At 45.2% G+C, this 12,236-nt stretch overlaps 1 protein-coding gene across 1 annotated transcript in view; it reads right to left on the bottom strand.

Annotated features, from left to right (window-relative positions):
• The window catches only part of MLPH (melanophilin), a 79,948-nt gene that overhangs the window by 1,036 nt on the left and 66,676 nt on the right, over nucleotides 1–12,236 (bottom strand). The window contains exons 12-14 of the mRNA XM_044432142.1: nucleotides 5,335–5,490; nucleotides 4,525–4,617; nucleotides 1,158–1,215 (exon numbers count right to left, since the gene is read on the bottom strand). Coding sequence (XP_044288077.1) covers nucleotides 1,158–1,215; nucleotides 4,525–4,617; nucleotides 5,335–5,490 — 307 coding nt within the window. The remainder of the gene's footprint in view (nucleotides 1–1,157; nucleotides 1,216–4,524; nucleotides 4,618–5,334; nucleotides 5,491–12,236) is intronic.

The raw sequence follows: 12,236 nt of genomic DNA, 5'->3' as shown, positions 1-12,236 counted from the left end.
AGGGGGGTTTGACTTTACAATGTGTATTTTCCTCAACATAATCAATACAGGTGAAGTACACATCTAAACAGGAAGAAAAACAGATTGCAAACAAAAGCAGGAGAGAGGGAAACCATGCCCTGAACAGGAGTCAAAGAATCACAGAAAGCTCAAGAATGCCTGGTTCTCCCTAGGGAAGTTTGGTTCATTTAAGGTCAATGGACTTCCAGACCACTTCCGGTCTAATGTTTGGAAGCTGTCTGAGTTTGGTTTTTCCCCATGGATTTGTGTCTCTAATATGGGCTGTAGTTTGTGCAATTTTTTTACACACCAAGGAAACGGGCAAATTGGGCTACCTACATAATTTACAAAATCTATGCAATTTGCACAAACAGTATTTTGTGTGTTTTAGCATCTACAATACACATTGTCCTTGCACAATGCATGTCTTTTTGAGAGTCAATTTGTGCAAATCCCTGGATTTTATGCAAATTTCTTTAGTGTTTTTCAATGCATAAGTTGTGGCTTGTGTTAGAGGTGAAAGTCTGTGAACAGGCTCAACTTTCACCATACTGAATGGAAACACAGAAACACTTGATATTCATACGCTGGTTTAGTACTGATCTCCTACTTCAAGTTTTACTGGTGAAAGCAAAGTGTATATTGATCAGCTTTCCCTACAAATGTGCATCCATCTACATGCTTCAATGGCAATTCCATTAAGCATGTGTAAATGTTCTTGTCATGGAACAGTGAATGACAGGCATGGGCAGTAAGGGAATTTGAGTACTGGCATACACAGCATAAATGGGTTTTTACAATGGAAAAAATGATAATACATTTGAAGTGATCTGGACAGTGGACCAAGAATATTTAAATCGGCTGATTTTAGGTTTACTCTGGCTTTTTTCTTAGCTCATTATGAATAAGAAATCAAAATCTTCAAGGGAATTATTCATAAATGGGGAGATGATCACAGATACGTTTAATGTTTTTTGCAGTTTATATTATCAGATAACCCCTTAAAAAATACTGACAGGTCTTCTTAGGTGCTTAAAACATTCCTTTTTATGTGGCTAAGATAGACTGTGCAACTCAAGTTATGCCTTGAAAATACTAATTTCCCTCAGCATTAAGCATTTTTCTTCACTTCATAAATAAATGAGCATGGGTCTTACTTGCAATTTCAAGAGGGGTGTTGAATTTTCTCCTCAACACATGCGGCATAGACATTACCTAAAAGAAGTAAAATCTTGTTAGGTTGTATACAAATGGCAGATAACTTTCTTCTGCAGAAAGTGGTGGTAGGAACTAGAGCATTGGTTATACTTGATGACTGACTGAAAGGGATGAGCTGGAGGAAAGTGACCACAACATACTAGAGTAGATGATTTTAAAGCGGGGGGGGGGGGGGGCTAGGGCAGAGCTATACACATACTCTGGATTTTTGGAAAACTGATTTTAATGAACTCAGGACAAGGATCAGTAAGGTCCAGTGGAAAGTGAACCTATGGAAAAAGGAGTCCAAGATGGGTGGGTTTTCTATAAAATGAAATGTTAAAGGTACAATTACCAAATATTCCAAGATAAACAAAAGATACCATATAACAAGAAACCAATGTGACTCAAAAAAAAATCTCGAGTTGCAAATAAAAAGGACACAAATAGGAATTGGAAGGAAGGACAGGTGACATATGAAGAGACAGGCAGGTGGCACAAAGATGACACCAGGAAGGCTAAAGCTGAGGATGAGCTGAGGCTAGCATGGGACGGTAAGACCAAGAAAAAGGCTTTTTCCACGTAGGAGCACAGTAAAAGGCAGAAAGAAAGGGTGGGAAGAAGGGCAAAGGAGGAGGGCAAATTGATCATCGATGACACAGGCTGAAGTGCACAATTCAAAAGGTGGAAGTGCACAGTTCCAGTCCTGGGCTCCATAGTTAAAGAAAGATACAGCGGAAAATCTTTTGGAAAATGTGCAGAGGATGGTAAGAAAGATGACCAGGGAACTGGAAACAAAGCCCTGGGAGCTTGAATGAACTGGGCATTTATAGCCTTAAGATGAAAAGACTGAGGGAAGATATGCTAGCACTCTTCTAACAGTCACACAGAGGAAAGCCGGAATCTCTTCTCATTCATCCCAGAGTGCAGGACATGAAATAATGGACTCAAGTTTCAGGAAGCCCAATTCCAGCTGGCCATCAGGAAGAACTTCCTGACTGCCAGAGCTGTGTGTCAGTGGAACCAAAGACCTAGGAAGAGTGTGAGCTCTCCCGCACTGGATACTTCCAAGAGGCAGCTGGACAGCCCCCGTCTTCTGCTGATGAGTCAAAAGCCATGCCCACCCTGTCCGTCTCTGGAAATGCTCTTGTTGTGAGCCCCCTCCTGCTACCTGCACATCTTGGTTATTCTCGGGCGCTGCCCACCCACCTGGGGAGCCTGGCCTTAAGACCAGTGCCTCTGCTTCTCTCATCTTAACCTCTGGAACTGGCCCACATTACGAGCCTCTCCCCCCTCCTCAGATTCAATCTGCAGACCTTGAGAAAGAACACCAAGAGCAACGGTCTCCCTCACTCCCAGCAGTAGGCATACTGAAGGGCAATATAAAAATATTGACAATAAATAAGTAAATGATTAAATAAGCATGATTTCATCTTTCAGTTTTATTCAGTTCAAGGTGTTGAACCTTATTCTTGAATTTGTATCCTTCGTTAATCATTGTCAAAATTATAATAACTGTTGGAATTAGACTGCAATTGGGTTACTGTTAACTACTTGTGCCCTAGCTATGCTGGAAAAACATGCTGAAGGTTAAAAATGTGTAGTAGGAAATGTGTACTGAAGCTGAATCAAGTCAGTATGTATTTATGCTCCATGGGCACAAATGAGCAAGATTCTAATAGTTCGCCGGGCAATCCTTAGGAGATTTCAGAGTAACATGAACTTACTTCAAACTCTAAACTAGGTGGAAAATTACCAGTTACTTGCTCTGGAGTGACCCCAGACGTCAGTGAGACTACTCTAAAATAAATGACATATTTGAGTGGGTTTCAACTAGCAGCCAAAAAACCTCTTTTCCATCCCCACAACTGATTTAATTGTAACTCTTCAACCTTTCTGTGTCCCATTTGCATCTCAGCAAATGTTCAGTTCCTTTGAAGTCACTGAGCGTTGCTAATAGGAGAGCCTGAATACAGCTCTTCTACAGAGTCTTGTGTGTTCCCAGGACACTGGAAAGTAAACAGCTGGGCAGTGGTGGGGGGAGACATGGAAAACATGTCCTGGTTGGTTGTAGTGCAAGACCTCTCAGCTGCACATTGGCAAAGTTTGGTTGGTTGTCTGCTGACGCGACCGACTCACAGAGCGACTGCTCCATTCATTCCCAAGAGAACTTTGCTTCTGGCTTTTCAGCCCCACTGCTCTGTGTCAGTGTAGAAGCATAATGTGATACTAAAAACATGAAAAGCCAAGCTAAAACCATGTGCTTATATAAAAGGATAAGGTCTTCCTAAGGGCCTCTCTCTGCTGCATGTGTCCTTTGACACACGGGTGATTTCTACTGGCCACTTAAGGGAATACTGAACTCTGCATGATTTTTGGAGTTTTAAATGCCATGGATCAGAAGTATGAGTAACTATCAATCAGTACTACTTTTATTAGCATTACTATCAGCATTCAAAACATTTACTTCATGGCAGTTGCTTTCATTTTTGTCCACAAAAGCCTGATCTCTAAGATGACTCATCCTGCTTTACTGCCTGCATGTCCTCCCAAAAGTCACCATGCTGCAGTCTCTCTTCCTTCTTCTGAGGCCCCGTGCAAAACCTTAGCCATCTTCGGCTTGACCCCTCAGACCCAAATCCCAACAGGAACGAAGACGCACAAAGTCACATTATTACACGGGAGTGCAGTCATGCTGGGCCTCAGTCACCCCGTTTCCTCTTTTCCTAAATCACTCCTAATTCAAGTGTAAATGGCCTTTTGCTTGCATTGCTCTACAATGTGCTACACTGATGCCACTGTGCAAATAGACTATTTACATGAAGATTAAATAATCTGATGTGTCACGTAATGTCCATGTCTTTCAATCCCACCAAGTTCAGTAGGATTTGCTGTCTGGCAAGCATGCTGAGAATTGCAGTCCTCGGAAGTACTGGAGTGTTTTACTTGGGAAAAGTTTCGGAGCTTTCTTAAGCTACAAAGCCCTTCATTGACAGTCTTGGAAGATTCTAAGCTCGTATTCATTTTCACACATATGTAAAATGTCACTGTAGCATTTCACTATTGCACACTGCACTATTTCATTATAAGTGAATTTTAATAATCAGTGTAATTAATACAAGAAATATTTGGTATTAAGTGGACATATATTCATCTAAAGTCTTCCTTCCGGCTTTCATAAATAAGCCCTTAAAAACAACAAGGTAACTATCTTAGTAATAAATAAATCCACAAGCAATACCTTTCTTAGAACCACCCTAAAATTCTACAAAATCCCAAATTGTGCAAGCTTTTAGGTTACTCTTTGTAAGATGTCGGTTTACTCACTTTGCTGCTCATTTTCTTTCGGGATTTTTCCATGGGTTTAACGGTCAGCCCAGCAGCACTGAGAGCTGCTATTCGGGATTCTATATCAGATACCTTTTGAGCAAAAGACACATATTAGTTTCTAATATAGGTGATGCAACTCCTTTTACCCACACAAAGACAGTATAGAAACCAGGGCATTGTGGCAAAAGTGCCATGGTCAGTCAGGTCTTGTCTTGCACGTAGACCGATTCTATTGACTATTTTCTTTAACTGTGGGAGCCAGTGCTGTGGGGTGACAAACATGCTGTGGGTAGCGACTGGGCCATTCTGCACCTGGTCAGGGGTGACAAACATGCTGTGCTTTGCGTATTCACCACACTTATTATTTATTTATTTTTCGATTTATATCCTGCCTTTTTCCTACAAAGGGCTCAAGGCAGCTTACACCATTCTCCTCCTCCATCTTATCCCCACAACAACAGCCCTGTGAGGTAGGTTGGGCTGAGAGTCTGTGACTGGCCCAAAGTCACCCAGTTGGCTCCATGGCCAAGCGGGGACTAGAACCCAGATCGCCTGAGTCCCAGTCCCATGCTCTTAACCACTACGCCACACTGGCTCTCCAGTCATTCTCAAAATAGACTATTCCATGATCTTTATTTTTTTTTTTTTACAGGTTATACTCTGGTTTCACAGGATTAACTTGCAGGTTGCGTTCCAGCATTGTGTTAGCAACAGCAAAGCATTATGGGAAGGAATCATATTTTTATTAGAATCGCTTATTCCCTCCTTTTATTCTTGAGTCACCAGCATTCCAGAAATACAGATTACCTCACTTTCAGTGTGCTGCACCTGAGCCACTGCCAAAGCCACTTTGTCTTCGAGTTCAGACAGCTCTGAATCCGTGGCTGCACTGTGGTGGGCATGGTCAGTCTGGGCTCCCAGCTTCTTCTCTGGCCCATATGCCCTTCCATCAGAAAGACATACCTGAAACCAACCACACAAGTCACCTTCCAGCTAGGCAGTTACATTCCTAGTGAGCAGACTCGTAGATGGTTACTTTTTAAAAGACTTTATAATGCTTTTTCTACAGTTATCATGGAACACACCTAAGGATGCAAACCTATAGGCACTTACTTTGAGTACATGCATATAATTGCAGTGTAAGTGATCTTTGGTCCTGTGAAGATCAGTGCTGCTAGCTTCAAACATCTGCCTTGCCGAACTCACAATCTCTTCGCATCTCAGCCGGTTTTCTGCCCCTAAAGGGCTGCATTGCCCTCCTATTAGCTCCAAGACTGAAAGGGGTATTGTTAAATGCCAGAAGTGCCACTTTGTTAAACAACATGGTTTGCAGTTAACCCATGCCATGCTGCCTACTCATGGTTTGGGTGACAGAGTGGCAGACAATTACAAAACAACAGTTTGCTTTCTCAGCTGCTGGTTTGTTTTCATCCCATTGCCCTACTTCCTTCTCAGTATCCTATCTGCTTTTCTGGTATCCTAACACTTGTATGGAATGTTGTTCATCGGGTCACAAAGAGCCGGGCACAACTTTGTGACTGAACAACAACATACCCTTGCATAGAGAATGCTAGTTTTTCTTTGTTTACTCTTGCCTGCTGCCTCAATGGTCTAGAAAAACAACCCAAAAATTATAAAAGGCTCCTAGAATCAGAGAGTTGAAAGAGGCCAAGAAGGCCATTGGGTCCAACCCCCTGCTGTTGCAGGACACAAAGTTACACCACCCCATTCAGATGGCTGTCCAGTTTCTTTTTGAATGTCTCTAGTGCGGGAGAGTCCACCACCTCTCTAGGCAGCTGGTTGCACTGTCACATTGCTCTGACAGCGAGGAAGCTTTTCCTGATGTCCAGCCTGAATCTGGGTTGTTGCAACTGGAATTGAGTATTCCGTGTCCTACACTCTGGTATCAGCAAGAAAAGACAGAAACATAGAAAAATAGGAACAGAGCGAGTCAGAAGGGGTCTCCCTGGTCATCTGGTCTGACCCCCAGCTCCAACCGGCTCCACCCATTCCATTCTGTAGGGGTTCTAACCGTCAGTCAGGAATTCTTGGCATCCACCTTGAATCTTGGTTCCCTGAGCTTTATACCATCGGAACACATCCTGCCTTCATTTGCAGGGGGGAAAAGGTCACGACCCACCTTCACACGACACCCCTTCATGTACCTGTATGTTGCTAACAGGTCCCCTTGGAGTCTCCTCTTCTCAAGGCTGAAGAGACCCAGCTCCCTCAGTCTCCCCTCATAAGGCTTACCCCGCAAACCAGCCACCATCCTTGTGTCCCTTCGCTGCACTGATTTCAACCTTGCTACATCCCTCTGGTAATGAGGGGCCCAGAACTGAATACAATAGTCCAGCTACAGGTACATCACAGTCGTAAAAAGTGTCAGTAATGCCTTTCTCGATCTAAAAGCCACACTTCTAGCTATACTTCTGGCTATGCAGCCAAGGGTGGCATTCACCCTCTTGACCACCGCATCACACTGCTGACTCACGTTTAGCCTGCAGTTGACCAGCACCCCAGATCCTTTTCATAAGTGCTGCTCTCCAGCCACTTGTCCCCTTGACCTTCCTCTTTCAGACAGCCTTTGAGGTACTTATAGAGGGATATCATGTCCCACCTCAGTCTTCTCTTCTCAAGGCTGAACATGCCCAGTTCTCTCAGCACCTCCTCAAAGGGCAGTGTTTCCAAACCCTGGGTCATTTTTCTTGCCTGCCTCTGGACCCTTTCTAGTTTTTCTGTATCCTTCTTAAATCTTGGTGCCCAGAACTGGACACAGTATTCCAGATGAGGTCCAACTAGTGAGGAGTATAGGGCAGCTGCTACTACTTGTGATTTGGAAGTAATGCTTCTATTAATCCCTCCCAAAACAGCATTTGCCCTTTTTGCAGCTGCATCACATTCATGGCTCACATTTAGCCTGTTGTCCAGAATAACTGCGAGGTCTTTTTCTTTTTCAGTTCTCAGTTCTCTAATGACTGAGTTTATCCAACATGACAATCAGCCAATGAAAACAGTCAAACATCAGTTGTTCTGTTGTGCAAAGCTGCCATGAGTTAGCCAGTGTGAGTAGGATTTTCCCCCTTGTCTTTTAAATTAACCACAGAAAGACCCCATGTTCAGTTTTCGGGCACAGAATCATGTAGGAGCTGAAGGAGCGAATGAGGACATTGGGTCCAACCCACAATCGACTTGTTTTCCCCACAATGAGTTTCATGTTGTCCAAATTTGGATGACACAACCTCCTGTTGGCCAAGCCAAACTGCTAGTGAGCCACTCAGAAAGAGCAACAAGAGATTCCTTGCCGCTCTTTCTGAGCTGGCCCTCGCCTCTGCCCAAGCAACACATGGCAGCAGAATTGGGGAATTCTGCTGCCACGAAGCAGAACTCTTTTTGGCTCCTTCTTGCTTTTTTGCCCTTTAAACATTCTTTGTTTCTTTTTGGAGACCAGGATAGCCAGCTTGACAGCCAACCACTCCATCACTGTTCGTGTGGCTACCAGCTCCCCCTTCAAAGTGCCACAGTGGCACCTTGGAGGAGATACTGAAGGCTGCCCAGTTTGTTTGTTTGTGTGCCCAGAAATGAACACCAAAAAAGAGTTTTTACTTCCATTCATGCAAAGTTATTAATGTACTGGTGCTAGATGGAAGCATTTCAATTCTCTGTTGGGGTCTCCTTTTGGGGGGAGGGGCCATGGTGCCCCGGGGAAGCAGGCATATGTCTTGCAAAGTGCCCAGCAGAGGCCTGAACACCTCCCTACCCTGCCCTCTAGCTCAGAAACAGATGGAAAACCGGGGCAAGGGCTGCATGATCTATAAATGTACATGTGGTTCTGTGCTTTGTTCCAGCTGACATTTCCAGGCACCCATCAATGGCAGCTGTGTGTACAGCACTTCTCAGTAATCTAATGAGAGATGATTAAGTCACTGTAACAAGATTTACCCTCTTCAGGAAGACATGCAGCAGGCATACCAGCCCAACCTGGACAATGGCAACTCTGACCTCACGAACCCCCGGATACTCCAGGAGAAGTGCTGGAGATAGAGATGCCCCCCAGTCAATGAATATAGCCCTGGAGAGGAAGGGCAACCTCATCCAGCGCAGGCGGTACCCACGCATTCATACGGGTTTGTCGACAGATAAGCAGAACCTACATTGAGCTTCAGCTTGCAAGTCGCATCCAACCCATTTCTGCATTGTGACTCTCATCGCCACCGATCCATTGCTGTTCGGGGCTTCCGCAGCCGCCATGACAGCAGTTGAAAAAGGGAGGTACTACTGGGTTTATCAGGGTAGACCCAGCTCTAGATGTTACCTCCTCCACCACTGCCCTTCAGATAGATGTGCAAAAATATGGGGAACAAAATTGAGGAATCCCTCAGAGGAACAGTAATGGGCTCAAGCAATAGTTCCCAGGGCCATCTTTTGAGATTGTTCAATGAGGCAAGATTGGAAGCACTGGAAAACGGTGCCTCAAACCACACACTAGCCTAACATTAGTGATACTGAATGCTGCTGAGGGGTCCAACAGAACCCACCAAGGCTGTTTCTGTCCAAAAATTGGGTCTAATCAGGCTGGAAAGGATCCAAATAATAATCTCAGTTTAAGAAAAACTGAAGTTGCATTGCCACCGGCTCATTCTGGCACCTGACCTTTAAAGAGGAAGGTTAGAAACTGGCTAAAAATTACTTAAGATGATGGGATCCAATTATTTCTTTTTTAACAAGATTACAGGAGTTTATTTTAGAAAATCTGGAGCACTATCCTCTTTCAACCAAGCCCTTACTATCTCCACCCCTCCTCAACTACTGTTAATAGCCAAGAAGGACATGAGTCCAGCAAAGAACTCATTGACTTCACATCATCAAACTATTTGTTCATATCCTCAGGCTGAACAATACCACGTTCATCCACCAAAGTTGGCCAAATTCTTGTGCAGACCAAGCCTAATCAGATGCAGGTTTTTTCAGCAAACTGTGGTGTAAATTTGACCCAGAGTGCTGTCACCTAGAAAGTAGGATAAGGTTCAGGAGAGATAAAAGGAAGTGCTTATGGAATTCACTGCCATAAAAGAGAAGGGCTGCAAGTTCAAAGGACCTCAAAGGAGCCTGAACATATTAATAGGGGACAGGCTTATTGGTGAGTGTTGGTTATTGTAACTACACATCACCTGGCCAGACAGAGGCAACAGGCCACTCACTGCCAGCTACTGAGAAGCTGCCACTGAGGCCTGTGGCTCCTGCAGCTTCGGCATAGTGGGTTTTTATGGAGAGGGTGGGAAGTTAGGGGTGGTGTTGAGCCTTCTTCCTCACTGCTATTATTTTAAAAGAAAAATGCAATGACAAAGTACATGTTTAATATAATGTGTTGTTGACCCTAAACACGGGCTTTTACGTAAGTGTTGTGAATTCAACTCAGCAGAGGTTTCTAAATACCTATTCAACCCCATTCACATGTCTTCATGTGATTAATGCAAGCAGGGCCAGATGCACTGGCACTACACTGATGCTGTGCACTCAGTGGGGTCATGTCTGCACCTCCTGCAGCTACAGGGTGTCCCCATGTCCCTCTCATTTGGCAGGCTTCTCCCCGCAGGAAGAATGGAGATGAGCCAGTGGGAGATGAAATGGTGACGGCAAGGCCAGCCCCACGCTCCCTCTGTGCCATGTGAATCACGTGGAGAAAGGGTCACCTGCATCAGATTTACCTGCAGGTTTGGAGTCAGAGAGGGCACCTCCACAAGCTTTGCCTGTGTGCCAGCAGGTGGGGGAGAAGCACCAGTCTGAGGTGGGTAGAGCGCAACAGAAAGGCTGAGTATCTATAGCTGGCGTAGCTGGGGGACCAGAAGGCAGTGCTACCCTTGCCGTCTGGAGACCTACTGTCTTCTGCAAAAGGGCTGTTTGCCTTCGCTGAGGCTTGGCCTTGTATGCATGCTAAAAATAGGTAAATAAACAAATGCCATTTGCTGTAAACACTGCAAAAAGTCTCCAGTGCCACGCCTCATTCAAAGGAAACTCTCTCTAATGCTGCCTGGCACTTGCTGCTCTTCAGAGCAGAGGGCATGCTGCACAATGACCATCATAAACCGGTATCTTAGGCCTGGAGGTGGGTATCTATCCAATTCCCTGGGCTCAGCTCCCTGGAATCTGCAACGCAGTGGCCCTGAATCCAGGTTCCTGGTGAGCACGCCCAGCATTCACAAGGTACTCACCAGGACTCAAGCCCCACCCACTGCACAAGCAGGACTCCCTTTCCCAGCATCAGTGGGCAGGGAAGAAGGCACAGAAGAAAGTCCCTCCGCTGATGCTAGAGGGAAGGATTGCCAAAGGACTTGCCTCCACCCTAGCTGAGGCAACCTTACTCAGCTCAGACTGTTGGGTCATGGGATGGGTGGTACAAGAGATCCTGAATATGTCCCTCTGGCCCAACACAAGAGGCAAACACTCTAGACAAGGAGTTAGACCTAGTCTAGGGAGCCTGGAGAGCATTCCCATGGAGCCCAGCAACACCCCACCCCACGGCTAAAAGTGACTGGAAAGGAAGACATTAGCAACCAGCCAACTGAAATGGGTATAACTCTTGGCAACTTCAGGGAATAGTTCATTAGACTGAAATATCTGTTGTGTGGTCTCTTGTGTGGTCAAAGTAGCTTGCAAATAGTCTGCTCTCTCAGAAATGCTGCCAATTTTCTTTCTAATCCTTCTTAGGTTTGAGGCAACTCCTTCCTATTTCCCAAGTTGCAAGAGAAGAAAATCATCGTCCTAATGCTTCTAGCCTTTCGGTGAGTCATGCAGGGCTCTCTCTATGGTGCTAATGGCTCTCAAGCACTTTGGCTGTGATGCCGCAATGAGCAACCCAAGAATTATTGTAACCTGTGTGCAGGGGAGCAGAAATGGCGGGGATAAGAGTGAAGTGCGGCCAGGGGAGGTGTGGGGAGGGATGTAAAAGCTTTAATTGGAGGGTTCACATTGTCCACGGAGCGCTCTCAGCTTCAAGTGGACCCGCCGCTGAAGGAGAGCTTTGATCTTGGATACTTCACAGAATAAATCTGTGATAAAGACACCACCTCAGAATGCAAGTGAAGAGCTCTCATTAGGCAGCAGCTGCTACACAGCTGCAGAGAAACTACATTATGCCTTGGAGATCCTGAAGTGACCCTTAATGGTGACCATTTGTGTCCAATAGTGAAGGGTTTTATTTGGGCCTCTTCATTTCTACATTCTGCTCCCAGGAATGCCTTGGTGGGTTGTCTGGAAAGCAGTTATGCATGGAGTCAGGGTGGGGCTGCGAACAATGGTAACTTATACAAAACCTATTAATACATCCTAACAACACTTTCAAGAATGTTACCACAGCATTCATGTATGAAACATGTCCCAATTCTGATTTTCCAAGGGAATCATCATATGGCGGTCCTAAAGTATCGAATAACAAAATTATCTGTATGTTAAAATGCAAGCTTAGGGCACAATCCCACGGCCAGTAGGCACTGGAAGCGTCAGAGCCCCTGCTGTGCACTTGGAAAAGTCCTATGAGGTTGGCCATGGAGACCAGGGCCCTCCCCTGCCTGCTACACCAGGCAAGCCAGTGAAGGCTTCCGTTTTCCTCCCACACTCCACGGGATGCCTGTAAGCCTCCAAGCATCAGAGTTTTGGGAGCCATCCATGACTTCTTATGGTCCACACTGTCCAAGGCTGCACTGTAGTTA

Source organism: Varanus komodoensis, unplaced genomic scaffold, assembly GCF_004798865.1.
Source record: "Varanus komodoensis strain SLA01 unplaced genomic scaffold, ASM479886v1 scaffold23, whole genome shotgun sequence".
NCBI classification, from domain to species: domain Eukaryota; kingdom Metazoa; phylum Chordata; class Lepidosauria; order Squamata; family Varanidae; genus Varanus; species Varanus komodoensis.
The sequence above is the reverse complement of the archived record's forward strand: the minus strand, read 5'-3'. Positions and strand labels throughout refer to the sequence as shown.